General features: G+C 46.4%; 1 protein-coding gene across 8 annotated transcripts in view; it reads right to left on the reverse strand.

Moving 5' to 3' along the window:
• Window positions 1–1,946: 1,946 nt before the first annotated feature.
• The window catches only part of CACNA1E (calcium voltage-gated channel subunit alpha1 E), a 502,806-nt gene continuing 476,936 nt past the window's right edge, over window positions 1,947–27,816 (reverse strand). For 5 of the 8 annotated variants that reach the window (XM_032291227.1, XM_032291223.1, XM_032291225.1 and 2 more), the window contains 10 exons: window positions 25,609–25,705; window positions 23,360–23,465; window positions 22,380–22,487; window positions 21,734–21,834; window positions 21,333–21,439; window positions 17,187–17,298; window positions 14,821–14,949; window positions 13,592–13,772; window positions 12,141–12,331; window positions 1,947–10,781 (listed from right to left, as the gene is read on the reverse strand). In XM_032291227.1, coding sequence (XP_032147118.1) covers window positions 10,239–10,781; window positions 12,141–12,331; window positions 13,592–13,772; window positions 14,821–14,949; window positions 17,187–17,298; window positions 21,333–21,439; window positions 21,734–21,834; window positions 22,380–22,487; window positions 23,360–23,465; window positions 25,609–25,705 — 1,675 coding nt within the window. In that variant the 3' untranslated portion in view covers window positions 1,947–10,238. Of the gene's footprint in view, window positions 10,782–12,140; window positions 12,332–13,591; window positions 13,773–14,820; window positions 14,950–17,186; window positions 17,299–21,332; window positions 21,440–21,733; window positions 21,835–22,379; window positions 22,488–23,359; window positions 23,466–25,608; window positions 25,706–27,557; window positions 27,655–27,816 lie in introns of all 8 variants that reach the window. The other 3 variants (XM_032291226.1, XM_032291228.1, XM_032291222.1) reach the window with 2 other exon arrangements.

The raw sequence follows: 27,816 nt of genomic DNA on the forward strand, positions 1-27,816 counted from the left end.
ATTACAGGCACGCGCCACCATGCCCAGCTAATTTTTTTGTAGTTTTAGTAGAGACGGGGTTTCACCATGTTGACCAGGATGGTCTCGATCTCTTGACCTCGTGATCCACCCGCCTCGGCCTCCCAAAGTGCTGGGATTACAGGCCTTTATTGCTACTTTTACAATTACTATCTCCCACTAATGTTTCTCCCATTTTGTCATTAAATGCATATGGAAATTAGAAATGAAGAATAAACAAAATTATGACTTGTGTCTGAGATGGGTGGCGGTGTTATTTCAAAATAGCCACATAGTAATGATTTGCTTGCTTTTTAAATGTATCCCCCTTTCCTTAGAAACTTGCCTAAGGATCAACTTGTCCTCTGTGTTTCATTAACAGAAGGGGAACACCCACCAGCATACTCTCAGAATGTGGTCCTGAAAGGTTCAGTTTCTCAGATGTGTGGGTTTGGGGGATGTATTTGTATGCGGCGATAATGATAACAATGATGGCGAGACCTGACATTTATCAGATGCCTATTGTGGACAGACACGGGCTGCTCTCTTCATACACGATATTTATTCACTCTGCCCTGTGGGGTAGTTGCAATTATTGTTCCCATTTTAAAGATGAAGAAAGTGAGTCTTAGGTTAAGTGGCCAACTCAGGGGCACACAGCACGTAACTGGTGGTGCACAGGCTTGACCTCAGTTGGTTCTATTCCAGCACTTGCATTTGCAGCCTCTGTTCTTTTTCTTCTTCTTGTTGCAGGTGTTTAAGGAGTTTCCAGGCTATGTGTGCCTGTGACTAGTCCCGATATTTTGTGATTAAGTATTTTAAAAAATGAAATCTGTTCATTAGTTTGGGAATTTTCCCAGCTCATTAGCAAAGGAATGTGATACACACGTAAAGACAAATTTCTAATATCTCAGAGGCAGAATAGAAGGTTTAGGAACATAATGTGTAAAGGTAACCAATAGATGATCACATCATAACACAAAAACACTCACAAGAAAATCAGAATAATGTCTATTTTTCTTTATATCTGTTTCCTTAGTGAAAAACTGTGGACCTGAGTTCTAGGTTAGAAGGAAACAAGAACAGAAGTCACCAATCCAATCCATGTAAATTTTTTATAAACCAACCTTTGCCCAAGAAACCAACTTATCCCATAAAAGTGTGAAGTTGAAGCCTGTGAAATTCTTTCTCCAACAGTGATGGAAGCCACAGGAAAGAAATTATGATTGAAAACTAACATAAAATTTGAGAGTGGTACAGAATCTTAGAAATTTCTAAAATACAGCCTCCAAAGACCTAGACCTCCCTGAGAGATGACCACATATCACATTTTTGGATGTTTTTAATTATAAGAAAAATCCTAGCTAATAAAGTCATATATCTTAGGGCTCAAGAAAATATCTTGGCACAGACTACAAACATAGGGGACGTATTTTGGAATGCTGGTTTCTATCTAATTGATAAAAGGATTGTTTAGATTAAAATAATGAACACTAGGATTAGATGATGATATTTCCCCAAGCAGAATAAAACAGTCAGTTTTCGGAGTGGCAAATCAAATGGACGCCTGGGCCTGGAGCTTGCTGCTTTCCCTGTGGCAAGGGAGTGATTGCAGTTAAAGGGGAGTGATACAGACAGGAGATACTGTCCGTTCTTCCTCCTAAGAGGCCTGGGAATCAGCTGCTTCCTGAACTTGGCGGCTGAGCTGGTATCCTATAATCCCCCTGACCTTTTTTTCAGAGAGGAGGCTGGGCATAGATTTTCTGGTCACAAAGCCCTGTTGTTCCCCAAGGGAGTTCTCTGGCTACCTTATTAAACTCCTCACCTGGAGATCAGGACAACGTCCTGATTAGAAAATCTGTTTATCCCTATCGGCGAACCAGTTTTTATGGAATTGTTTTTTTTTTTTTAAATTTCTCCAAGGCAGAGAACATTTTTTTCTCCTATAATTTTTAAGAAATGAGGGTCTCACTCTGTCACCCAGGCCTGTCTCGAACTCCTAGCCTCAAGCGATACTTCTGAGCTAGCTTCCTGAATACCTGGGGTAACAGGTACCAGCTACCACACCCAGCACTAAACTGCACTTTTTAATAAAAGAAAACCTTCCAGGGCCAGGATGTCCTTGGGACTTTGAAAGCCTCCTGAATTTGTCCCGAGTGGGCTGAGAAGACCCCGACTAAGCACACTGCAGAGACTGCTGCCAGCTCACCCTGAGGGTCTGGCAGGCTTCACTCCCGTGATCTCCCTTTTTGGTAGCAGCAAAGAAACACATCAAGTGAGGGAAATCAGGCTGATAAATTCTTTACAACAAGGTTTTATTGATTCTTTTCTTTTATCCCCCCAAAAACATTAAAGTTTTTCATCTTTCTTTTATTTTTAATGGTTTTCCTTTTGGATCCAAACGAGCATCTATATTACAGGATATCCGCCTGGTCAACATGCAGTGCTGAACTGTGGCTTTAGGAGAGAGGCACCGATACTCTGGGTGGGCCAGCATCAGCTGCCATTCAAACACCGTGACTGCAGGAGTGTCAGGCTGGGACACCACGGTGGATGCTGCCCCTAAGGAGGTGTGTTGTGGGGCATGACTTGCACGTTTTAGAATGCAGGTAGCAGCATTTTAACAGCCTGAGGCAGAGCACCCAATTTCCCTCCTGATCTCATCTTACATGCTCATCCTCTAGGAGCAAAACAAAGAGGGAATGGCCTGATCATGGGCCCCGAAGGACAGAAGGTGTGGACCCTATAGTCCACCTCCTTGCAATGTTGTTATTTGAGGCTAGAACCGGTGCACCCTGCAGAGTCTGAAATCTGTTCCTGATGAAGCTCATCACCGTCCCACTCACTGGCCCTTCTTCCCTCCCATGGTATTCTCACCACTAGGAAGTTAATATAATCTCTCCATTATTGGTGCTACTATGTTGAAGAGTTACTGAAGTCATAAAGATTGTCTTCAAGCCGCTTTAAAGCAAGAACCTCTTTCTTTCCATCTCCCAGGTCTGGAAAGAGAATTTTGGGAACCTATCAATCCTTTGAGGACTAGAAATCCACTACCCTAGGTGAGTTTAACAGAAAGAAGTTCTCTGAATCCAATCTTGTGCTGAGAAGTTTACCCATAACCTAAGTGAAAAAGAGGATCCAAGTTTACACATCTCAAAGTCTGTCCTCTTCTGGGACCTGCTGATATTTTCTATGTCGCTTTGCCTTTGTTCTGCAGCTTGTCTTCCTACTCTCTACTCCACTGTCGCAGCTATGAAATGCCAAACACATCTGGTGCATTAGGCTTTTCTCCCCCATTTGTTTTTCTGGGTGAATTTAAATCTTGGACTCAGTTTGAGTGGAATTGGACTGCCCTCTAATATCACCAAGAGGCAAGTTCCTCTGCAATTACAGCACTTAGGGTGACTTTGTATAAATTTTGACTTGTTCACAAAACACCAGGATAGAAAAACACTGACTAAAGTTCAGCCTGCAGGCTAAGTGTATATCCCAATTGGTAGCCATTAAAACTGAATACCTATGTTTTTACTAACTCCACTGGGATCTGCTTAATATTATACAACTCCATATCAAATGTAACTAAGACGACAGCTACTGTCTACCTTAACTGGCAGTTATATCATTTAGCCCTCATTTCATATCACCTTTATTTTTAAAAATGGATTAATGGCACTTTAGAATTTTGCAGTGTGTTTTTCCTGCTCATCCCTTATAAAAATGTTTAACAGATTTGCTTTCAAGTGGTAGTTTCTGTGCCATATAGGCCACTTGCTGTTAAAAGAGTCAGCATGCTGGAAAGAAAACATTGAGTCACCAAATAAAGTCAAATTCGGATTTGGCATATTTGAATGGTTCCCTTTTCAGTTTGGGGGCCATCCTCTGAGTGAAGTAAAGAGGAAGTGGTGCAGCCTGGTGTAAATTCTAGGGTCTGGTTGTAGAATGTAGACAGCAATCCATTCTTATCTCTGACACACTTGTAGGACAGAGAGAGAAAGAAAAGATTCATTGCGCTTTCCAGTGCTGGGTTGGAGGATATATCTGGGAGATGATCCTAAGTGTTGGCTTGTGGTTATTTGGTCTATGACTGGGTTAAATTTGCACAAAGTGAAGGTGGCACAAGGAAGCTTAGACCATGAAAATTCAACTTCTTGGATTGAAAAAAAAGTATAGATTCTTTTTAAGTTAGAGATAACAAGAAGAATAATAAGGGCACATGGGAAGAATAGAGGGAAATTAAAGCAAATCCTTGATTCTGGTTTCATTAGACAGGAAGCTTCTTTTTTTAAAAAAATTAAATGCTTGTAGCAATGCTGAGAATTTCATAGGTACTTCATGGAATCTAACAAGTGAAGGCTTTTCTAAACTGATTTGTGTAGACTTAGTGCTTTAAATTATGCATTATTAACAGACACTTCACACCACAAGTTAGCTGACCATAAATATTTCAGTTGACAAGGGAAAGAAGGTGAAGTGATGCTTACTGAAGGCACAGGTCTGAGTACAGAAAGCCGGAATATAATTTTTGACTTCCAATAGTTTTATCAGATTACTACACTATTGTAAAAATTACCTTCTTATCAAGACATAAACTTTGTATTGGTTAAAGATGTCCTGAAAAAATTCTGCATCTCCTTGGCTTTCACTGAAGTTTTAGGGCAGTTTTTCATTAATCTGTCTTATCTTAAGTCCTCAGGAAAAGACAGAGTCCAACTTAGACAGAAGGAGTAAGACGACAGAAAGGAGGCCCAGAGAGGAAAGACAGAGCTGGTCCTGTAACCTCAGATTTTTGACTCAAATATCATATCACTAAATTCAATGGCAATTACTTGCTAAAGAGAAACAGATTTAGAAACATTGTCCAGAATAGGTCTCTTACAAAACCCAGCCACCAACCAAACAAAAAACCCCAAACAAATAGATATAAACATATATCCCCACACATCTTTCGACCAGGTCGAAAGTAACCTGATTCTACTCAACTGTTTCATACCTCCAAAAATAAAAATGCAAACCTCAGGAATGTACGTACAGGTAGCATGGATGATTATAAAATCTCCTTTTGCATTTAGAAGGTCAAGATACTAACTCCCCTACTTATAGCATGGGGAGAGATGGTGAGTAGAAGGAAGCAAAGCTAAAAAATAGAAGGGCAGTTTTGGAGTGCCCCAGCCTCAACAGCCATTGATCAGACTTTGCTGTGAGCCCCATTCATACTTCTCAGCTGCCTTGAGTTTTGTTCAGAGAAGCTTTTCAGGCCCTTTGGGTAGGTTGGGACAATCTATGAATTTGTTCTCTTTGGCTTGGTGTGACCTCTCTGGAATGCATAAAACTCAGAAGGTTAAAGCAGAAAGGATTTAAGGAAAGAAAAAGATGGCCTCTGGAAAGCAAAGAGAGTTCTTTCTGTTCTTCCTCCTTTGTCCCTTAAAGTGCTATATCTGTGTACTCTGGGTGGGCTGTAGCACCTGACAGCTGACAAAACACCACAGCTCTGCAGCCAAGCCCTCCCTCCACACACAGCAGAGAAGCCATCAGCTGCTGCTCTATTTGGGGTAGACCTGGCTATGATGTACAGGGTGGTTCAGAGAAGAAACAACAAAAGACAAAAAGGCAAAGCCACTGCTACAGACAGTGCTTATTAATGTGGGATCTCTTCGATCACCTTCATACAAAGGTTAAGTCATAAGCCCTGAGTTAATTTTGTTTGGATTTTTAAAAATGAAAGTCTCAGTGTGGAAATATTTTAAAGAAAAGTTATCCGAACCTGAACCTGATTCTATAGAGACTCTTTCTGGAGTCAAACCATCATGCCCTGTCTGGCCACTTGCAAGGGACCTACATCTTCCTTCTTTCCAGCATCATAAAGTCCTCTCCTGTACCTCCTGGACAGTGCCCATCGCTCTGGGATCTGTGACTTGCAAGCTGGGTGACACAGCTACAGGGGAAGAGTTCACCCCAAGGCATGCAAACGACTCTCACCAGGATTCTCGGCCACACTAGCCCTAGGCCTCTGAGCCTCTCAAAACATAAGACATGAAACTGATGAACAACAATAGCAGTGAAACTTCCTTAACCTTCAAGTCTCAAAATCCCTGAAAGGTAGCTGTCTGCCTCCCTTCTGCTATACGTTTGCCCTTTCTTTGTGTACAACCTCGTAATATTTATATCTTATAAATGAGCTGAGAAATCATCTCTCAACCTGTCCTTGGCCCCACCCACTAAAGAAACACTCTGTCCAAGAATGAAACATCCAGAGAGCTTGAGAAATAGGATGTAATGAAAAATTTTTAAAAATCAAAATTGATATTTTTGTTCCATTATGCCAGGAGAGACCTCCTTGCCCTGCAGAGAGCTTTTATCCAGTAGTGGGCCTTGCGTCCACCCCGACACCCTACACCTTGTTGCAGTCATCTTGCGAAGAGCACCAGGTAAGTTCCAAACCTTATTTCATTAGAATGCAACATTCCGCAATAGCTGAGAGAGTGGTAGAGTCAGGCAGGCAAGCAAGTAAGCTTGGATTGAGTAGAATTAACCATCTCGGGAGTTGGATCAGTGCTAACGTGCAGCAAAACAGAGGCTGGGATGGGAGAACAGAGGTAAGAAGACCCTCATGCTCACCACGTAGGCTCTATGGGGGTGGGAGGAGTCTGTGCAGGGAAGGGAGATACTGGCTGAGAGGTGGATTGTGGGGTCTTTTCTTTGTGGCCCCAGAGTCAAGGGAAGTCAAAATCCAGAACATCTAGAGTTCAGCTTCTGGGCAATGTTCTTGGTGATCTCAGTGCCCTACAGAGACGCTGGGTAGGGACTACAAGTGAAGCCCAGAATAAAAACAGATTCTTCAGCTAGAAGAGCAGCACAGACCCCCACTGACAATTGTGTTCATGACTCAGGTGGAGCCAAGGGGACGCTAGAGGGGGTGAGCCCTTCACGGGGCCAGGAATTCTATGCTGACCCTGGCTCAGGGGCACCTTGGCTGGAGCCCTACCCCTGTCCAATGGTCACTGGCACTCTGTCCTCTAGGAGATGGGGAGACAGAGAAAGAGACAGACATGCATTCCCTACCTGGAGTCTGTCTTGGAGCCTGAGGTGAAGAGAGGGGTATCTAAATGGAAACCTATTTAGAACATCTCTCTGCCTTGGTTTTCCTTCCTCCTCCTTTTACCTTCCTCTTGTCTTCACTCTTTGAGGAGATGGTGAACACAACATTAGCAAGAGAAACTAAACATATGACTTGAGTCTTCTGAGGGGACCGCCAGTGCCCAAATTTGATCTTGTGGTATATCTCAAATGCTGGCTGTAGTCTTTTTTTGCATGGAGTTTCTCAAGATACTGCTGTGATTTTTAACCAGAGAAAAGAATAGGTTTTGGGGTCTAGAGGGGCCTCTTTTCAAGGGAAAGAGAAGAGGCAGACTCTGACACCTAGCAAGGGAAAGCTGGCATTCACTTTTGTTCAGAGGCAGCAGAAAACCAAACGAGATGATAAAAATGAGTTTGTGACTCAACAGAAAATTATTTTATTTTCTGGTCTTAATAGAAGAGTAAGTGCAGGGTAAGGGGAAAGAAACCCAATTTCTTGGTCAAGGGAAGGTGAATAAAAGAAATCCACTGGCAAAAGAAAAACCAGGTGGTCAGTCAGGTGACCGCATCTGCAGTGCTTTCCAACACTTTATTGAGGACTCAAATACTTGTATGTATGAGTTCAAGGAGTTCAGGAAGGTTTCCTGGCACAGTTAATTTAGTGTTTATACTATTTGCAGGCAAATTCCATTTCTGGGAATTGCTCTGCCAGCCTACATTTCTCCTGTTGAAATGGCACAAGGTATCACTACAATTCCCTTTCTCAAAACACCATGCAATAGACTCACTGGCTCAGAAGGGTCAGTCCTGTTGTAGGCCTTCCCCTCGGGAAAGCTGCATTTCCAAGGTGGAAAAAGCAATTTTGTGCACACAAAGCAGCCCATAGCAGCACTTTGGCATGAAATGACGCTGAGCAGAGGAAACTTGAAAAACAATACAAGGCCCAGCGTCAGTGTTATGTAAGGATGACACCTATTAGGATCGGGGTGTCGTATGTCGCATTCCCAGCCACCCTCAAGCACGCAGGTGCTAAATAGGAGAGGAAAATGAAGATGAAAGAGGAGTTGAGGGTGGGAGAGCTCTGTCTCTGCCTCATTGGCCTCCTGTGTTGGGACAATTTTGGTTTGGAGGCTGACCGTGGGTCATGAAGCTCCATCAATATCATAAGAGAAGGCAGGGCCATGACAAATTTTCCAGCCATGTGGTTGAATTTGGCTTTTCGGGGCTGATACAGCTATGCCTTATTTATATTTCAATTAAAAAATAGGGAAAAATAGGCTCCTTACAAGAAAAATAACAGCTCTGGATTGCTCCTGCCCGAGAGGAGGGTTGAGTCTGGGCTGGAGGGGTGTTTATCCACTGAGTGCTCAGTGCAGGGGTCCTCAGGGTCCTGGGTGGGAGGCTCCAACTGTCCCAGTGGGGAAAGGAGGGCCCTGTTGGGCACCCATTCACCTGCTGTGATGGCACTAACAAGGGACCGAAGGGGAAGGTACATTTCCACCACATAAAGCCAGTGATATGTCCCCTCCAATGGAGCTATATGCCATATGCCACAAGAGCACTGGCTGGGCAAGAAAGGGCTGTCTTGCTCAGTGCTTCTGCATTTGTTTGGGTAGTTGGGAATGACAGGGTGGGACTGTCTGCTCCAGCTCTTACTCTGGGGAGGGGTGAAGCCCCATTTTGGCTCAGGGGAATATGCAAGGTGACCAGGGCCCAGTCTTGTCATACTACTGCGTGATGAGGCCCCACTGGAGCTTGCTTTGCTAGGAGCAGCAGCCCAGGTCTAAGCTGAGGTATATTTACTAATCACCTTAAAGCATCTTGACAGAATGACCTGAACCCCACACCAGCTGCAGAAGCTGTGGTCCCAATGGTCCCTCAGGGGAGGTCCTCAGTCATTCCTGACTTTCACAGAAGCTTATTTCAGTCTATCAGCCTTTCCCATCTTTACAGAAGTCCCTACCCAGTGGCGGATAGCCTACTTGGATATGTGTGTTCTCCCCTCTCGGGGGAGTGGCAGGAAAGGCTAGACCTTTGCATTTGGCCTTACTGGGCTTGGCACAGCACTGGCCTTGCTGCCTCACGGACCAGAGTGCGGGCTGACGCTCAGCCAGGATGTGCTGGTGTGGCCGTAGCACTGTCACACATATTTGATTGCTTCTACACCGGCTGGAAAACAGACTCTGTTCTGAGTCCCTTAGGTGGCCTCTGCTACTCCACCCACACCCTCAGGGTTCCCTGCTGCCCAGCATCTAAAGAGCCAAGGCCTGGAACAGCATGGGATCCAGCGCTAGGACCAAACTCCACTTGCACTGATGCCAGAGCGGTCGTTCAATACTTTTACCTTCACCCTTACCAGAGCCTCAGGCACCCTGTGGACCCTGAGGGACTTCCTGACCTGTCCTAACACTCGGCACCTGCTGTGTGGGTGACAGGCCTCAGGGACGGGGGGCTATGCCCCCAGCACCACCAGTTCTGTTTCTCTGACCGTCTCCCTCATGGTAGGGGCTGCCGGGCTGTGGCTTTTCTCACCCAGACCAGCCCTTGCTGCTGTTGCCTCAGCACCCTGACCCTTTTCGCTCCAGCTTTCTCCTCCCTCCCTGGCATCCGATGTTCCTGACTTAGCCTGTGCCGCCCTGGCAGAAGCAAGCCACAGGGCAATGCATGAGATGCTGCTGCCGTTGCCCCGGTGGCAGTGGTGCTGGGTGAGGCATAAGAGCTGGCGAGGGAGGAGAGTCGTCTCCTATGGTCTCCACTACTCCCCAGTTAAGAGCCAGAAAGTCTTCCGGGCTTCTCAGGGCACTGAGTGTAGACGTAGGCCAGCTCAATCCCTCCACGGCTTTTAGAAGAGTGGGAAGGGGCAAAGGGAAGCAAAGCCATCCTCGTGTCCCTTCTTCCACAGGAATAACCCTCCACGCTCCTGTGTTTTCTTTCCCCAGCAAAGAGGCAGAACTATGGCAGTGCCCATCTTGCAAAGGGGAATAAAGCAATTTGGTGGGTTTGACTGGTGTTCCGATTGTCCTTTACTTCCTCTTCTCTGATAATGCACGGTGTCCCTTCCATCTTCCTTTTCCCTCTTCCTCCCCCCCGGGCCGCACTGGCTTCCCAATTCTGTCTTGGTTTTCTCCATGTGACAGAAGAGCATGCATCGGAGGGGGGAGCAGCCTCTAGCATTTGTCATCTTCTTCCGTGTCACTCAGCAGGTTGTTGACAGCCCCACACATCATGCCTGGCCCAGGCCCCCCGCGCCTCCGCCGCCGATAGTGCCCGTTGGGCATCTGCCAGCTGTGCCGCAGGGGTGGGGCAGAGCCGATGGTGTTGGAACGGCCCAGGCTAGTAGCCACAGCTGCTTCAAAAGTGAGCGTCTCCTCCTCGCCACAGTCTGAGGCGTGGGAGTCTTCATGCTGGGCCAAGTAGGGCTCGGAGATGTAGCGCTGTGGGGAGATGTGTTGGCCCTGCTGGGGGTGCGGGGAGTTGGAAGACTCGGTCAGGCAAGCGCTGTTGCTCTCCAGGGCTTGGGAGGTTAGTGGGGAGCCCTCCTGGCTTCCATCAGCAGGCGGAGAGATGCTGCCCGCATGTCGAATCAGGGAGCTGTAGGAAAGGAGGGGCCGGGGCTTTGGCGGGACGGGCGGGAGCTGCCGACGACTTCTTCTTGGGGTGCTGGTGTCAGAGACAGAGGGGATGGAGCTCTCACTTAGGGAACCTGTGCCCTGTACAGCAGGAGAGATGCGGCATGTTAGACTGGGCTTGGCATGATCCCTGTTAAGGTCCCTACCTCCTTCTAGAGAATTCTGGTGGCGGGGGAGAGGCCTGAGCTGGAACTCCCTGTGGTATTCACATCCACCCAGGGACACAGGGATTGAAGCGATTAAGGAGTCAAGGGCATTTAGATGAGGACATCTCAGACTTGAATGTGCACACAAAGCCCTGGGATCTGGTTAAACTGAAGACGCAGACTCAGATGATCTGGGGTGAGGCCCGAGATGCTGCATCTCTAACAAGCTTCCAGGTGATGCTAGGAGTGGCAGGCCTGTGGAGAGCACACTGGGACTACTAAGGAGGCTCTGCCTGTGTAACAAGGGGCACGCTGAAAGACAGCTCCGTGGAAGGTGAGCCAACGCTCTGGAATTGCTCAGTCTGGGAAACCCTTATTCCAACCCATGTCTTCAGTGGCTTGCTGAACTCAGCTTCTGTATGTGGCACACTCAGCTGCTGGCTCAGGCCACACTTGCCCTCACCTAAACCTCCAGGAGAACACTTCTTAAGGTGGGTGTGACCTATAAACCTCCTGCTGAGAATCCTAAGGAGGGGTCTTTTCAAAGGCAGACTTCTGGGTCTCACCAGAATCCTTCAGGCCCCAGGAATGTGCAGTCCCAGTTAGCTTTGTAGGTAATTCAGTTCTGAACTAAAATGTGAAAACTGCTGTGTCGCTGAAGGTCTGCATTAGCAGCCCTGCCTTTTCCCCACTGATCATTTCTGTTGAGGGGGTCGAAGTGCCATGAATAGACAGAGGGCTGTAGTGAAGAGTGACACAGAGTGGAAGAATGTTTTCACACAGCCCCACTAGTTATTCCTTAGGCACCAGGCTGCTGGTTCAGCAAAAGGCATGGTCTTGTCGGGGCTGCTGGAAGCTAGGTAAATGAGGGTGAACTGCTCCGACTTATGAATCCTGAGCTGAGGGTTGAATCACCATTCTCACAAATACTGATTATCACAAGATGGTCAAAGGAATCTTTCTGGCTGCAGGACCATCATCTCCTCCCAAATCTGGCTGAGACATCTGTCAACCTATTTATATCTCTGGATTCTGAAGTGACCTCTAGACACCACATTTCTTGGGCGGGGTGGGGGAGTGGGGAAATCTGGTTTCCTGTGAATTCAGATCATCTCTGAGTACACAAGCATTGAGCAGCTAACCTCTAATGTACTATCGGTATAGTTTCCTGTGAAGCTCCAGCCTTTCTGGGTGCTTGAATGTGGTTGCTAAATGCCCATGATTTGCACCTAATGATACAGCCCACTCTCTTCCCTGTCCTCCTACTGTAGGCCGGCTTCCTCTCTGTGCTCACCTGTCGGTTGGGCGTCTGTGACCTGCCCTCACTGGGTGACCTGGATTGACGGCGCTCTGGGGACTCCCAGTCAGCCTGGGTCCCTCGCTCCTCTGAATTGCAGCGGGAGACATCAGGAGAGAGAAGATGCTTTCGCTCTTTCGATCGTCCCCTCTCCCTGCCCCCTGAGCGGTGAGTGTCAGACTTGTGGCCTGTGAGAGGTGACAAAAGCACTTGGTTATAAGTCTGACCATGACGATAAAGAGACTTCTGTCTTGGCATCACATCACAGCCTGGAGTTGGACCCTCAGAGGGACCACATGTTTGTGGCCCCTCCAAATTCAAATCTTGAAGCCTAACTGGTTTCTGATGGGATGGTGTTGGGAGGTGATTAGGTCATGAGGGTGGGGCCCCCATGGTGAGATTAGTGCCCTGATCAGAAAGTGCTTGCTTCCTTTCTCTCTGCTCTCCATCATGTGAGAACAGAAAGAAGGCAGGGAGCTGCTGGCACCTTGGTGTTGGATTTGCCAGCCTCCAGAACGTGTTGTTTAAGCCACCCAGTCTGTGGTAATTTGTTGTAGCAGCCTGAACTAAGGCCCCTAAAAGAATCCTGGCTTCTCCAAGCATGTCAAAAGATGATGAGAAAGACAGGCTGGAAAATTACCTATTTTGTGAGCAGGTAAGTTTGCAAGGTGCCACTAGAGATACATATGTCAAAGAATCTATTCTGCTATTTATGCTACACACAATATGGATTTTTGGTCAACAATATGGCTCAGGAATTCTCTATATCATAAACATGGCTGTGCAACTTTTGGGCAGGGAAGGTGGCGCCAGCAGAAGGGAATTAAGAAGTTTCTATGAACTAAGTAATAACCTACCTAACAATGCTGGGGTGAGAAGCCCAGGATTGAAATGAAAGAATCCCAGTTCCAGTCCCAATTCTGGCACTTAATGGCCCTACGACATGGGACAAGTCACTGCTTTTTCAACTTTCATTCCTTTATCCAGTAAAATAAAATGGTTAAACCAGACTAATAATTTGCTTTTTTAAAAACAACAACAACAAATGCTTAAATGACACCCAAACACAGGAAATAATTCCAAGTAGCACTGTTTGGGTTGCAGTGGAATTGGTGGTTAAAGCTCAATCCTCACAGTGGGTCTCTAATAAAAAGCCCCAATGGTTTTACAGAAGACTATTTGAAAACCTCTCTCAATTGTAATGATTTGTATAGCCCTGCTCCAGAAGGAAGGGATTGCACCAGCCATTATGGTAAACACGGAGGAGAGCTTTGGCCTGTTTCATGATGTAAGTCACATATAGGAATTCCCTTTGGTAAGGAGAATCCTTCACTTCTACCCTTGTCTCTGAATTCTTTTCTGGTTATTTACAGTCCTCACCGGAGTAAGTCCATCAGGGCAGGAACTCACTGCCTGATAAAAGAGCTGGACACTGAAGACCTCCTCACCTGAATCAGAGTTCAGACGGTGGGCTGACAGCCGCAGGGAGGAGTGGTAACTCCGGCGACGGGACTTGTAGGTATTTTCACTGCTTCGCTCCATGGAGAATTCCTCCAACCACGAGGAATTTGAACGCTTATCCCGAATAGTGGAAAATGAACGTCTCATGGAGCTAGGGTCTGTCACCACCTGGAAATAGAAGCCCCCAGAGAAACACAAGGTATGGATTAATGATTGAAAAAATCTAAAAGCACAGAAGCAGCAGGACTGAGACTGTGAGGATGGGAAATTGTAACCCCTGCAAATGGTAACATCCCTTGAATCTCTCTTGCTCAAACCTTAGCTGGAGGGAACTGTTCAAGAAAGTAGCCTTACATTAACACAGTCACTGGAAATGGCCCAGGATCTTTTCTTCCTGTAGCTGAGTGTACCACGGCAAAGCGAAGCAGACTGCAGGCAGGCACTGTGCAAGCTCCCACAGAGCCCTCTACCATGGGGCACAGTCAGACTGCAGCAAATACTGTGCTGCTTTGAAACATGTGAGGGCAACTGTCAAAAAGGCTACCCCATGAAAGAAGCATGGCTCTGCTATTTTTCTTAATGCCCTTGCCAGAGAAGGCCCTGCCCTGCAGCCCTAAAGCCTAGGAGAGCTTATGATTTAACAACTGCTAAGAATGTATCACTCTCCCTCTGCCATCAATCCACCTAACCCCATTTTAAATTCTGGCCTTTTGATTTGCCACAGATACTAAAACAAATCCACAAGAACTTCTTGTCTCTGTCAAAACCTGATGTAAGACAGACAGACAGGAAAAAGCCAGGAAAACAGACAAAGAAATGAGGCGTGGCCTGTACTGGTTAGGACAGACAGTCCTGACACGGACCTGTGTGTGTAAGTAACTGCATATGTGCTGGAGGAGTCAGGAAATGAAAAAAGGATGGGAAAGTACACAGAAAATCCTGGAAGATATTATTTGCATGGCTGGTTGAATCTTGAGAATGTTTAGCCCATCCAGAGAGAAGTATGCAATTTTGTTGACTGGGCTGTTGTGGTTAGGGGGTCACTGAAAACACTGGAGGAGCAGGCTCTATTAGAGAAAGCCCATGAACCACGTTTTATTTAGAGGGAAGGGGTGTGGGCAAGTCAAGGGCTCACCTGCAAGTATCAGATATTATTCTATAACCCACCTAATACAGCCCAGATGCCACTGCATTAAGGTAGGTGGTTGCTTTTTACCTGGGGATCCACAGTCAGACGTGGCATAGAAGATGCCCTCCCAGATCCCGCATGCTCCTGGGTATCCGAAGGAAGGTAGATGCCATGGTTAGAGGGCTGCACGCTTTTTAATTCACTAACCTCTGGCTCCTAGAAATAAACACACAGCCATGCTCGTGGGACTTGGTTCCATCTCATTGCATCTCATGTCCAGTGGACAATTCAGCCGCCTCAAGAATGGCTTTCAAAAGAGAGACTTGCAGCTTTTAGGCCTCAGTTGTATGTATATGTGTTTTTGTGTGCACATATGTGCTCTATGTCCCAGACAGGAAGCTCTAGCTGGGTAACCACGTTGTAAAAGGTAAATGAAATTTAGTAACATTTAATTTAGCTGAATATATCCAAATATTAGCATGTCAACATGTAATCGATATAAAAATCAGATAGTTTATATTTTGTTTGCACTATCCACATGTGGCTAATGGCTATTGTTTTGGATTGAGCCAGCCTAGAGTGTTGGATTGGAAATCTCTAAGGTTCTGTCGTTCTTGTTAATTTCCTGGTTAAAGACTGTTAGTTTGGCAGTCGTGCATGCTCTATACAGATAGCTGGTGTCATTGCATAAAGAGCTGTATGGGAGATGTTTACATGGGCTACCCAACAAAGAGAGCTAAGAACATCTTGGGCAGATGGAGATCATACCAGAAAAAGCTATTTTATATTTAGCAAATGACACCCTAAAAACATGTAGGGCATCGCCCAAACGAAAGAGTATCTGGGACCCCCCCTCCTTAGCCTCTCTGACCATTTGGCTGAGTGGTTTCTCGTGTGTATGGGAGTGGTACTTTCCCAAGACATGTGCTATGTGCACTTAAGGGAGTTATAGTGTTTGTGGTACATGCTTTATACAGCACATGGTTCTGACTCCAAACAGATGCGGTAACAACACTGCAGTCTACAGGTATCAGAGGCGGTATGAGACGCACACTCCATATGCACAGACACAGTCATGGGACTGTGGACGTGGAGCAGGGGCCCCGAGGGATGGGCAGAAGTACACACAGTGGTAAGTGTGTAGCACAGGCTGACACCTGAATTGAATTACAGACACCAGTACTGACAATGAGATGAACACATATCCAAAAAGTCCTGGCACTACGGCTCAGCCCTGGGGAACCCGCAGAAATGATGTCATAAAGTCTCCCTGTGAAAGAAAGGACACATTATTGCGATTTTTTTCCCCACTAGACACATCACCAGGCAGACAAAAAGCTGTGAGGCCCTTTTAAGAATCCAACTATCTATAGCAATTAGCCCTAGGTCTTGGTGCTAAGTTCCTCACAGGGGATCGCAGGGGATGACTCCAGGAGTTCCTACCCACCTCATCAAGAACACCCTCAGGCAGTCAGTCGCTCAGCCCTGGGGGTATGTGGACTAGCTGTCTTCCCCAAGCCACTATGCAGGATTCTCTGTCTCAGCATTCGCAGGAGATAGAATCACACAGTTGTTGAGCTACTGAGGGTTTATCGCCCTCTGAGGGGGTGCTCATTCCCTCATACATCATTATTCATTCAGCACAGTAGCAGTGAGGAGGGAAGAGCCACAGATGAATCAATTTACATGATATGGAACTCACTTAGTACAAGCTGTCTGTACAGACTTTTGCAATTCTAAGCTGAGGTTGGGGTGGGGGACCTTGAGCTAATGGCTCCTGAACCAGCAATACGGGTAAAGTCGATGATGTTTAGGAACCATATTTTAGCTTTGTATTAACTAAGCCAAAACTTCAATCTCCCTCTCGTCTTTATGCTTGACTCACTAGGTCTCAGGAATTTCACCCCTTATGCTAATAAACTTATTTTGGGGTCAGGAAAGTGACTTTAGGGGCCTGTAAGAATGTCTTTGACTTTGTGGAATTGTGACCAAAAGGGGCAATGTGCCTGAACCCACACAGAGCAGAGGTAGGACAGTCTTCTGTACCTCCTGGCAGATGGCTTGCCACTGGGCATCACTAAGGAACGGCATGGGGCAGTTGTGTGTCCCACAAGCAGTACCTAGCTACACTAAGAGGCATGGTTAGTGTCAATCATTCTTTGGTGAGGCATCTTCAAGCTTCCCATCAAAGGCGAGATTTTATATGTGACTTTAGGTCTTAAGTTCCTGCTGCAGGGAAGGGACCGCTTAGACTGTAGAACTGGAAGAGGGAACATTTTCAGACCACACAAGAAACTGGGCTAGAAAAGGGCTGAGGCAGGACACCCCCAGGGCAATTGGCTGGACTACCAGAAAGGATTTTCCTGACGGATCATGACTATGTAATAAAAGTTACTGAGAGGGATCAGGAAACCAAGGAAGTATTTTCGAGGTCATATAACTCATGCATTCACCAGAGACTGCTGTTCCTGGAACTGTCCATCATCGGCAGGGTCCATACAAGCCAACTGGAATATCTCCTGGGGAGAGAGTGGACTCATCGAAGGATATCCAGTCCGGCCACTCCTGAAAAACAATGTCCAATCCAGAGGTAATGAGGGACAGTCATGTCATGGCTGCCACTAGCAATTCCCACCCCAGCAGGGCAATACCTGTTAGCCTTGACTGGCTTTCGTAAGTCTGATAACTTTAAAAAAAAAAAAAAAAAAAAAAGCACTGGAAAAGACAGACTGGTGTTTTCGACCTGCATCCTGCCTTTGGAACCATTCATTATTCTGCTGGGGACTAGCATATCTGCAACAAATGACATCATTTGTCCCACTCAGCCATATGGAAGACCAACACTAGATTGTAAACCTGTTTCTGCTCAGTTTCCCCATGTGGTGGAAAAAATACAATAGTTTACACAGTGAACAGTTTGTTTCAATATTAAGCAGCCATGGTCTTTTTAAAACATTTCCCTACTCACAGTAAGAATATGGTCTTATTTTGCCCATATCCCCGGCCAAACTAAACAGTCCAATTCCGTTACCATTTATTGAAAGAGTACTCTGTACCATACGCTAAATCTGTTGGTTCATGAACTGAGAAGGATTTCAGATGTGGTGGTGAAAAAAGAGGACAGGGATAAAGTTTGCCCAGGGTTTAGAGGTCTCCAAGTGAAAAGAATGGAGAACTGGCACAGCATAAACCACTGTCTGGTACTTCCAGACACTCTTAACCTGATGGGATGCACTGGACTGGTTTGGAGAGCAAGGGGCAGCCAAGCTTTCTGGAGAATGTGGAGCCTGTTGCCAAATTATTGGCTGACTGCCACCAGTATGGTGATAGCCACCGTCTGACCTGCTCAAGAACAGAGTGAGCTTCCAGATTATGGAACTGGGGTCAGTGGCTGGGCAGCAGCTCTCTTGGTGGTGGAGTTAGTTAGGAGGGAAGAGATGGGATACCATCTCTTTTAAGTCTATTGCTGATGACTCTGCATCCAATGGAAAACTCAGGGCATGAGCAAGGATTGTCAATTACTTAAAAACATCCATAGGTATGGTTTTTATATTAAAGGGAAAGATCTGAATAGCAGAGAATCACCTAATCTGTCCCCTTCTGACAGTGAGAGCTTTTGCTGAGTTTTCACAGCTGCTAGAGAGTGACCTGATATTTAAATGACCTTCCTAAATGTCTGTCATCTTTCTCACTGTGGCATCGCCTGAGAACCACTGGGAACAACATGAGCACAGCTAGTATAAGAATGGGTTCTCAGCTCTGCGCTACGGCTCACACCTGTCCTCTCAGCACTAGGGAGGCCAAAGTGGGAGGACAGCTTGAGCTCAGGAGCTTAAGACCAACCTGGGCAACAGAGTGAGATCATGTCTCAGAAAGAAAGAAATGAGTTCCTTTTTGTCCTACAGGCAGTAATTACAGAATCCTTAACAGAGGGAGATGATCCTTGGAAACACTTATCTGTCTCACAGAGTTGAATAAGTGGAACCCAGAGTAATCTCCTACTTTGAAAACTTTATCAAGCTGGGGGATAAAGTCCAGAATTCTGAACACTGCCTCCCTCACGATCCCTACCTCACTAGCCGCCTCTTGTACCACTTTCCTATTTGCTCCCTGCACTCCAGACACGCCAGCTGTTTTTAGTTCATGGGATATGCTAGGCTTGTTTCTGCCTCAAGATTTTAATAGAGGCTACTCCAAGAGTGTAGAAGACTTATCAGAACTATAATTAAATAACTGAAAATGCAACTTTTCTTCTATCTAATAATCCTCTGTTTAATATCTGGTTTTCCATCAGATTTGAGGGAGTGACCCTATCTGTTATGTCCACCACTGTACCCCTAGATCAACCTCTACTGAGCAATGCATGGCTCCAGAAACACAGATGGTTCTGAGGAACCAGGCTGCTATTCCACCAGTGTCCCATTTTAGGAATGTATTAACATGCACCCAAAGGCTTCACCCAGAATCCTTTGCTTCCTCCTTCCCCTTTAGTCCGTGTAGCAAATCAATCACCAAATCCTGTCTGGTCTATCTACTAAATATCTCAAGTCTGACCATCTGTCTCCATCTCTAACCCACTCATCCAAGCTACCATCACTGATAATGTACACAACTGCAGTAACCTACAAAATGGCGTTCTTGCCTCTAGAACTGCTCCCCTCCAATCCATTTAGTCTCTACTGAATTTAAAAAAGCACACAACTGATCACATCATTCTGATGCGTAAAACCTCACCATCCTAAGACAACATGCAACGTCTATCCTGCTTATAATGCCTCCAAAATACTAGCCCCTGTGTATCTCTCCAAATCCACAACATAACACCTCCCCTGAGCTCTCCATGCCCCAGCCATCATGACAGCCTTTAGGTTCCTTAAACTCACCATATTTTCTCTTACCACTCTTGAAGAGCTTGTCTTCAAGTCTCACTCAAATGTTACTTCCTCAGGAAGGCCTCTCTAAACCCTCAAACTGGGTGAGCTGTTTCCACGACATCACAACAGCCCGCCCCTCAGCACGGTTTGCCTGTATTGCTCTTGTAATTTCTTCTTCCAGATTTGTCTCGGTGGGGACTTGTTCTCTGCTGTAGCCTCAGTGCCTGAGCCAGCTCTGGGGCCATATTGGCTCTTAATAGATATTGGTAAAAATCAATGAGTAAATGGATCAATAAATATATGGGGAAAAAAGCCGAAGTGATCCTATAGTGGGGGTTAATTTGCATAGCAAATTGCTGTAGATAAAACAGAGATTGCAATTAAGGGGTTGGTATCCCTCATTTCTAAGCCAAGGACTGGCCAAAAAAAAGTGTAAACCCTTCCAGTGGAGCAGTCCCACTGTTCCGATCATACTTCCTTCCCTTCCTCTTACAAAGACAGAAAATAAACACTGACTTGTTTTCTGTGGACAGGAGAATTCACATCCTGCACTTCATCACATCAAATTGTAAACAAACAACACCAATGGCTTTGGCCTTGGTCTGACTCTGGTCCTTTTCTTCTCTTCCAAAGGTGTTGGACTTTATCTCTGAAAACAGTGCTTTTCAAAAACAGATCTCCAGCACCACAGGCAGAAAGCAATCAATGATCTGGGCAATTCCAAATGGCTCCAACAGAGGTCTCATTCTCAAGCCCTGAGTATCACTCCCCTGATAATTAAGTTATGCAATTTAGTGATTTCTGGTTTATAAGAACTGGGACTTTGTTAAACCCAATCACAAAAGCTCACTTACATCGAGTAAAGACTCATGTTCTTTGGATACTCACTAAATGCTTGCTGATGATCAAAATATAGTAAGATACATATGCTATACAGTAGATAAATTGAGGCTAAGGCTTATCACTCAGAAGGATAAGAAAATTCCTTAATTTGGATTTTATTTCCACTTCTATTACAGAAAAAGGTCCCTTTCTGAATAAAGGCCCCTTTTGTTCATTAAAGAAAACATGGTATAGTGAAAACACTCTAGGGTCAGAAATAACTGACTTAAATTCCAATTCCATATTCTACTAGCCGTATGACTTTAGGCAACGTAGTTAACCTCACTTAGTCTCCAGTTTCTTCATGTGTAAGGTGAGATTAATATATACCTCCAGGGTATAGTAGGCTGCTGGAGTGGGAATCAAGTGAGATCCTGCAAATAGTGTCTCTAGAAGTGTCAACCTCAGGGAAAGCAGTAACTGCTGGTTCTCTTCCCCTCTTACACTCAGCCAGCATGACACCCGTGAGGGAGGCTCTATCTTCCAGCGGGACACTAGATCCATGGGGAAGCGATAACCAAGAATTAGATAGGAGATGATGATTCTTCACAACAGAACTACAACTAAGACCCAAGTGGATTAAAAGACAAGTCAAACTCCCTTCTTCTACTGTTGATTCACAATGATCGGTGTCTGAAGCTAACCACAGTGCTAAGCATGCTTAGTCTGTTTTTCTTACTCCTGCTGAAAATCATTTTAAAATATCCAACTTCAGATAAAGGATCACTCAAGCTCAGAGTATTCTTTCTTAGGCCCTTCTGAGCAGTGAGTTTTGGGGTCTGCACAATGGCATGGGTGACGGATGGCAAGCAGCCATGCCAGAGACGTTTTGGTGCTACTCACAGGCCTGAAACGGGGTCCTGCTGGAGGTAAGGCAGGGCTTTGGCATTAGCAATAATCTCCTGAGGCAGAGATGAGGGCTCCATGCGCTGGAACATGGGGGCATTTTTCTGGGTTAAAAAAGAAAAAGGGAAGGAGAAGAAAATTCCAGTGACTACGGAGTTTGCTATGGGGAAAATAGTTTACATGGATAATACAGGCATATAACTTACTCTTTGTGTGACTACTTTAAACTTCGATCCACTGGGTTTCTAATTCCACATCACTAGCAAGTTCTTGGGTCTGCACCCATTACTGCTGCTTCTAAGTCCCTGCAGGGCACTATGCCCCAGGAATGCACAGGCCTATCCCCTCCTGGAACTCCTCACGGCCCACCCGCTTAGCATGCTGGCATTGACCTTCACCTGTTCCTCCAGCTGCTGCCTCTGCTTCTTCACCTTACTCTGCTTATAGTAGTCCATGATCATCATTGCTGCATAGATTTTGCCCACAGTCAGGTCAGAGGCTAAAAACACAAATGTGGCATGACAGTGAAGAGGGGGAAGATGAAGGGAGAGATGAGGAACCTCTAAGACTTGTTACCCACTCTGCAACAGGTGTGCACTGTCAGTTACCCATTCAACCAACCTATGGTGAGGGCCCCCATGGTGCCAGGCTCTAAGGATACAGAGTGCATAGGTCCTCGATCTGTCCTCAGGGGGCTTGCATGCCCACCTAGTGATGGTTATGATACGGAGGATAGGCAATACATGAGTAAGCATCACACCTACCATCCTAAATCTCTACAGCTAAGTGACAATATCCTTTCCCCCAGGAGGCTTTGCTGAGCAGTATTATGTAGAGGGAGAGAGCTATACACCCAGGAAGTCTCATCCACAACCACTGTGACCTATCTTAAAGAACATGTTTTCAATTAATAATGACCAAAGGGACTTAAGGATAAAAGGGCAAACTTCCCTTATCTCTTCGATCGCTCTTGGTTTCCCCAGAAGATGTGGCCTTCACATGCTGGGCCCACAGTGACAAGGATATCCAGGAGAAGACCCGAACCTTTGGGCATGGGCACAAGCAGATCCAGCATCTTCTGGGATAGGTGGGGCCAGATGGCTAGGGTCTCCTTTTGTAGCTCCGAGTCTAGCTGCTGCCTGTCTGCACCACCTAGAAGAAGATCCATTACTAGCAAATAGATCAGAACAGACCCAGAAATAACAAGGACTGAAGGAAGAGGTGGGGGTAGGAGCTGAATGAGCAGGGGACCTCATATTCTAAGAGGAGATCTTGGCATTTAGTGATGGTGGGTCTCGCAATACCAGGTCTTTCTGCTGAAGAAGCAGAACACATTTTGGCTCCCGTTTTCAGTGACTCAGAGATATCCTGCCAAGAGATCTGAGGCCCTGAGACTAACAGCAGCTTCCTCATTCATTCTGAAAGCCTCCCAGGTGCTCAGTATACCAGAGGAGAAAATTAAAATAGCCGCAAGTACATTCCTCAGCCTTATCCATACATCAATCCTTCCAGCAACCCAAACTCCATAGTCTGAGTGACCTCATTTTACAAGGATTTAGATCGGGCAAGAACAGAAAGGCCAAAGGTCCAACTGGAAGTAGTGGTAAACCTGTTCTCTCCTAAATCAGTGATTAGAAATCAAGAGGAATAAAATACTACCATGGCCTCTATGGCAGCACCTTCTGCTACAGACGCCTCTCAAGACTTCACAGAAAATAAGCCATACGTGGAAAAGGAGGATAAAATTAACCTTTGGTCAATAAATATTTCTAGAATACATATTATAAGCCAGACACTAAAGAACATACACTTTTAACTCTGAAAGCAGCCCCAGAGATGATCAAACCATTCTCTGTACCAGAAGGAAATGGCAAATATTAGTTACTGAGTCAGATACTTGATGTTCAGATGACTGCATTGTTGTGTCCTTAGCCGGATGGATGATAGTTCAAATATCTCCGTCCTGTGCCACCTGCATGAGTTGTTCCAGAATTCCTCCTTCCCACCTCCCTTCCGAAGCTTACCTTTGGCAATTTTAATGTCCAGAGCTGTCCGGATCAGAGCCATAAGCGTGGAGGTGAAGTGGACTGTCATGTCCTCAGCTACTGGCATGTTCATCAGGACCAGCCTCTGTGTGGAAGAGAAAAAAGAAAGAGCAGGCAAAAAAAAAAAAAAAAAAAAAGACACCTCAGTGAGAAAGGAAGAAAAGACCAGAGGTCAAATGCACAGACAAAAAAGAAGGGCAAGGATCCCCATCCCCTACCCCAGTCCTCCTCTCCCTGCTTCTCACTTAAGGCTCATTTGATGCGGGTTTTTTTTTTCCCCCACTGAGGGAATGATGCCAAATTCCAAAGGGAAGGGACTTCCCTAATCATTCTGTAGGGCTCCCCTATGGAGTCCTAAGAATGTCTTTGAAGGAGATGGGAAGTGATATCTAAAAGAAGAGGCTCAAGGAGAGGAGTCAGCTCTGGGAGGTGGCTCCATTCCCTGTTCAAGGCTGCTCCATATTTCCACTTGTCCCATGAGTACCCCCAGAAACTCACACGGAAATATAGTGAGAAATGAGATTTTGCTTTGCTTATCTGACTTGAAAGATGCATCCTGGTGCCCCCTTTTTGAGTCTTTAATAGATGAAATTTGCCAGCACATGACTGAACATGCATAAGTTCAACTTATCTAAAGGGTGAGGTGGAGCAGGATGGATAAAGGGGAGAGTGCAAACAGGCTCTGGGGTAGGAGGATGGGGACAGCAGAGAACAGAACAAGAGAAGGGTGGCTCAGGCAGGAGCAGAGTGGGCAGGCCTTGTTCCCCTCACCCAAAGAAAGGATCACAGTGAAATGGCCAAATCCACTTTCCAGAGAGTATCTTGCTTTTGGAGTTCTTTAACTTTTCCTCCAATCCCTGCTCCCCTTCTCCCACCAAGCTGCATCCCGGAAGTACAAATTCAAGGCCACATTCCACCACCTGGTACTTTTGGATGTGGCCATCATGAGCAAAAAGGATGCCAGCCCCTAAGCTGTGTAGGAGGAGCCATGTACTGGGGGAATGAGGGTGCCTAACAGCCATGTTCCAGTGAGATGCTCTCTGCAGCCATACAACCTGAGGTAGCAGCAGGAGAAGGTCCTCTGGCAGAACCACCAGCCTGGCAGGGAGGGAAGTACCTCTTCCCAAAGAAGGGTGTCTAGCGTTCCACTGTGGCATCCTGCCTAAAGCTGATGCCACAGGGTGTCTTAGAGTGGAAAGCCAGTTTGTTTGGATTTGAGTTCCATCTCTCTCCCACTTTTTTAAACTTCTAGAGAAGTGGAAGCATTACTATGATGTGTTCCCAGGTGAATAAAAGCTCCCGAGTTCTGGGTCCGTATAAACAGCAGAAGGGGAACTGACTGTAACTATTACTATTGGGTGGCAAAACCGCTCATGACCAAAAGCTATGAGCACCCTGATGGCAAGTGACTCCCAGTGCACAATCATCTCAAAGTGGCAAGCCACGGGGGAATCCACCCATAACTCCGGGCCAGGCCCCATAACTATGTCATGCCTGTAAGGCCAATTTAATGCTGAATACAATTTATGCCCATTATTTCCCTTCCTTTCGAGTATTTCCAAGAGAACTGGGTAGCTGGGCTAATGGGATGATAGAGCCGCATTCCTTAGTTTATCACAGGATGGAGGACACGTTCCTCTTTTCTTCTTATACCTAGAAGGAACCTGTGCCATTCTTCTTATGTCATGGGTGAAAACATTTGTTAAGAGTTTTCCTGTCTCCTAAAAATTTCTTGTTTAAAGGAATTTTCTTTTCCCCTAACAATTCCATGTTTAAAGGAATTTCGGTGTGATTTCCTTAATTAATCTGATTGAAGATACTTCTTTGCACTGATATATGAGCACTGATAGCTGCTTTGCTGTAGGCTTCCTTCTTGCCCATCTATGCCATCCCACAGGCCACCACTCTGCCTCCTCTAAAAGGAAACATACCACTTAGCACACTGCTTGTCAGGTCACTCACTCACAAGAAGCCACACAGTTGTAGAAACACAAAATATCACACAAAAAATCATGGTGAATAGTATTGAAAACCATTCCTTGAATCATCTCATGGGAACCTTCAGCCTCCTGGGAACCTTCCTGACTCCTGAGTCTCATCATGCCTTTCCTTTTTAGTGCCCTCCTCCGCCTCCCCAGCCTGGCTTCCTCCCCATGTTCTGGCCTCCCCACAACTAGATCCCATTTCCTGTTGGTCTCTAGCCCAGAACAAAGGAAGGGGTGGTCTACCTTATATGCCACTTTGGAGGGACATCTCTTGCCGAGGCCTAGCGGAGGTGACATGAGAGTCAGCATTTCATACATCTCAGTGTAATGGATGCGGCCACTGCTCATGGAGGGTGGTGAGTTGGGATGGGGTGGGTTAGCGGGGCAGGGGGGCGGCAGGGAAAGGAGAAGGATGCAGACAGGTAGGAGAACAGGCATTCCCAGAGAGCAAAAACAAACAAAATACAGAAAACAGGAGAAGAAAAACAAAACAAAATGGACAAACGGGAAAAGAATAGGAAACCTGTTAATCAAGGCAAATCGTAGACATGACTCCATCCTGGTGCTGTTTATATCACGCCCCACACAGACCCGGGAACACTGGTGGCAACCTTCGGTCCCTCCGACTCTCCTCGGGAACGGTCACAGGGACTCATTTTCTCCTCGATTAGTATTCCCCTGACTTCCCTGTTCACTTCATCCCTCCCCAGTACAACACAGCTTATTTTCAATTCCCAGGGCTGTGTGTGAGCGGTATAAACCAGATAGACGGTGCTCCAGCCGTGGGTTGGAGTTTCTGACCCCGGCTGGGGCGCTGGCCTGGAAGTCAGGCTGTTCTCCTCTGAACCCACAGGCGGAACGCCGTGTATCCCCCCTCTGTGGTGTGTGTGCAGCAGGAGGCGGCGTCTTGCGCTGGAGGTGGTGGGCTGTGCTTGCTGCTCAGAGTTGACCCCGTTGCTTCCACCTGGCTCTGTGGACAAGACTGCTCTTTATTCCCCAGCATGTGCCAGGTCGATGGCATGCTGGGGACAGAAAAAACAAAACCAGGAGGAGGAAGAGCATCTTGCATGCCATGCTGCCCTCCCCAGCTCTCCCACATGCGGCTGCGGGTTTCACCAGGGTGGAGTTTAAAGAGTCTCAGCAGAGGGAGCTGTCCAGCCTCCTGAGGATGGAATCACTGTGTCACCATCCCAGGCCGGCTCTATCCCATCGTCCAGACTGGCATCCTTCCTGAGCCTAGGTCTTCTTCCAGCTGCCTGGGCAGTGCTATGCCCCAGGGAACCTATGCCTGGGTTTCTTACCTAGCAGGCTTGGCCTTAGACAGGGGCTTAGGAGAGCCACTGGGATATGGAGTTCCCAGGGTATGGCGGAGTTGAACAGGGAGGTCTGCTCACTCCTGAACAATATCCTCAGTCTTACAAGAAGTGACTTGGAAATTATGACAGTGCCCTCAGATCCCTCACAGAAACCCATGGCAGGTCTAAGGCAGGGACTCTGCTGAGTAGCGCTTCATTCACTGTGATCTTCCCAGACCCTCTGAGCGATTACTACCTTCTTCACACAGCACCAAATCCACGCCTCTCTTATACACTCTCACCTCTTGCCCTAATTCTTTGTTTCTCACCCCTTCTATCCTATAGCTTTCATAGTCATTCTGACCAGACCATCCAGGAGCTGGGAGGGTGAGATCACCAGGACCACACTCCATACGTTACACAGGGGATGATGCTGCTGCTTTGCTTAAATGAGGCTTCTCTGTCTCCAGTGAAAAGAAGCCAGAACTCTTTGCCAGATTAAAAACATTTCTGCATTCTATAGAGAAAGGAGAGGTTCCTCTGGTTAACTGTGCAGACTAAGGTAGACCTGTGTGTGTGTGTGTGTGTGTGTGTGTGTGTGTGTGTGTGTGTGTACATATACATACAAACACATACATGAGTGTGTGCATCTGAAGAAGAAAGGGATCACATTGGTCTTCATATGAAGTTCTTTACTCTTCTGCCTTTTCCCCAAAATATACCCTTCTGCTTACATAACAGCTGCTGGTTCTGGAAGGGTTTGGACCTCTTTAAACTCAAAGGAAAGCAACATGAAGGTTCCCTCATGTGGCGCAGTGGTGGTGGAGCAGAGGACAGAGAGGAGGGGTTAGATGTTGCATCCCACGGCAGGTCATGGCTGGGGACTGGGAGGCAAACCTTGCAAGCCACCCTGTAGGGGCAGTTCTCTCCCAGGCCCAGAGGAGGCGAGATCACCCGCACTAATTTGTACATATCCTTATACGGGATCCTGCCGCTGTAAAGGAAGCACAGGTGGGTTAATAGGACACTCGGAGAAGGGTGGGAAAGAAATGACAGCTTAGCCATGAAGAGGATGGCTGAAAGAGGTCAGAGCAGCTTCTTTCCTTGGGCCTGGAAAAGCCAGACCAGGAGAGACTGAAAACAGTAAGCACCAGAG

This window comes from Sapajus apella, unplaced genomic scaffold (assembly GCF_009761245.1).
Source record: "Sapajus apella isolate SASKATOON/1434 unplaced genomic scaffold, GSC_monkey_1.0 scaffold25, whole genome shotgun sequence".
NCBI classification, from domain to species: Eukaryota; Metazoa; Chordata; class Mammalia; order Primates; family Cebidae; genus Sapajus; species Sapajus apella.